At 44.2% G+C, this 1,865-nt stretch overlaps 1 protein-coding gene across 1 annotated transcript in view; it reads right to left on the bottom strand.

Annotated features, from left to right (window-relative positions):
- Positions 1 to 1,865, bottom strand: part of trim37 (tripartite motif containing 37) — a gene marked incomplete at its 5' end in the record, with an annotated part of 32,443 nt that continues 30,578 nt past the window's right edge. Inside the window, 1 exon segment of the mRNA XM_014026256.1 lies at positions 1 to 1,852. Within this exon segment, the coding sequence (XP_013881710.1) occupies positions 1,814 to 1,852 (39 nt within the window).

The raw sequence follows: 1,865 nt of genomic DNA, 5'->3' as shown, positions 1-1,865 counted from the left end.
GACGCTCTCTTTTCCTTTTATTTATTACACAAAATATACAGAATAATTAATGATGCATTCTGGGAACAAATCAAACAAAAAGCAGCTTTTCACAGACGCACAAGAAATAAAACTAAACAATAAACGTTAAGTCTGGCTGCAGTTTTCTGCCTTTTATTTTTACTTGGTGATTCAAGCAGCACGACTGAATCCTGGAGGAAACAAAACAAAACAATTCATCAATCAGTAAAGCCTCTGAGCAAACGTAAAGCCAGCCTGACGAGTTTAAACATCAACATATTTACAGTTAAAGTGGACTGGCTTTATAACTCCTCCTCAGATATGTACAAATTGCTGAAAAGGTAAAATCCAGTTTCTGCAGCGACCTGTGAAATAATCTGTTTAATAATCTGTCTGCTCTGCTTGTTCGGAGCGCTGAGGTGTAAAACTAATAAATGCATCCAGAGAAGGCAGCAGCTGCAGCAGAGAAGACGTTACATAATGACTGACCTGCCAGCTTCTCTGAGCAGTACTTTAAGTGCTGAGAGACACTTCAGTTTGTATTTGTTCCCAGCAGAACAGACTGACCTTTAACTGGAAACACTGGTAATTCACCTGTTTTAAACAACAACCAGCAGGATTCTGGAAAGTCTATTTGTGGGAGATCTAAATTTCTCAAAACGAAATCACAGAGCGGGAGTTTCACYAGCTGCTCCTCTCACAGTAAACGTATGCAAACCATGCAGTTAATCTTAATTTCTTACATGTTCTCAGCTGGATTAAATCAGAAACGCCACAGAGAAAGGATAATGAAGCGAGCCGAGGCGGGTCAGACGAGATGTGATTTTCTAAAACGGTCCATTCAGGACGAAGGTTCAAAGATTGGCCCYTTTTTCTGAGTCGCAGTGAGAGAGACCGCCTGAAATCTGCAGCCAGAGCTGGATTTTATAATCCAGCTTAACTCAGTCGTTGTGTTCGGTGTTTCCCATGTTCAGCACACACTGCTGTGTCTATAAACAGTACGAAATATTTGAATGATTTATAAAGTTTCAGTGTCTGTAAAGCTGAGCGTTTGGAAAAGGTTAAAAAGGTTTGAGCGAAGCCTCAGAGTTTAACAAAGCAGCTTTAGAAAACATTTTTATTAACAGGCTAATAACAAACACACCAGGATGCTGTGGGCCTTAGCAAAGTGACGTTCTAATCTCTGCTTGGGATTAGGAAACGAGTCAGAGTGAACAGTAACCAGCAGGAAGTAGAAGAGGATTTTTTTCACTGTTTATAGAATTTATAACATTTAGTTAGAAAATATTCAGAAGTGTTTCTGCACAAACAGACAAGCAGATTATTGTTTTAACTTCATGCACAACAAGCAGGTTCTAATCTGCAGGTCTGTAATTTAGAAGGAGATTATCATCTGCAGATGTTATAAAGTTGTTGTTCTTGTTGTTTAGTCTTCGAGGACGAGGCATCGGTCTGACAGGAGTCACCTGTCAGCAGGTGGTCCCAGGTCCTCTGACAGGAGTCACCTGTCAGCAGGTGGTCCCAGGTCCTCTGACAGGAGTCACCTGTCAGCAGGTGGTCCCAGGTCCTCTGACAGGAGTCACCTGTCAGCAGGTGGTCCCAGGTCCTCTGACAGGAGTCACCTGTCAGCAGGTGGTCCCAGGTCCTCTGACAGGAGTCACCTGTCAGCAGGTGGTCCCAGGTCCTCTGACAGGAGTCACCTGTCAGCAGGTGGTCCCAGGTCCTCTGACAGGAGTCACCTGTCAGCAGGTGGTCCCAGGTCCTCTGACAGGAGTCACCTGTCAGCAGGTGGTCCCAGGTCCTCTGACAGGAGTCACCTGTCAGCAGGTGGTCCCAGGTCCTCTGACAGGAGTCACCTGTCAGCA

The sequence above is a fragment of the Austrofundulus limnaeus genome, unplaced genomic scaffold, assembly GCF_001266775.1.
Source record: "Austrofundulus limnaeus strain Quisiro unplaced genomic scaffold, Austrofundulus_limnaeus-1.0 Scaffold538, whole genome shotgun sequence".
Taxonomy (NCBI): domain Eukaryota; kingdom Metazoa; phylum Chordata; class Actinopteri; order Cyprinodontiformes; family Rivulidae; genus Austrofundulus; species Austrofundulus limnaeus.
This window is presented reverse-complemented; position numbering and strand designations above follow the sequence as displayed.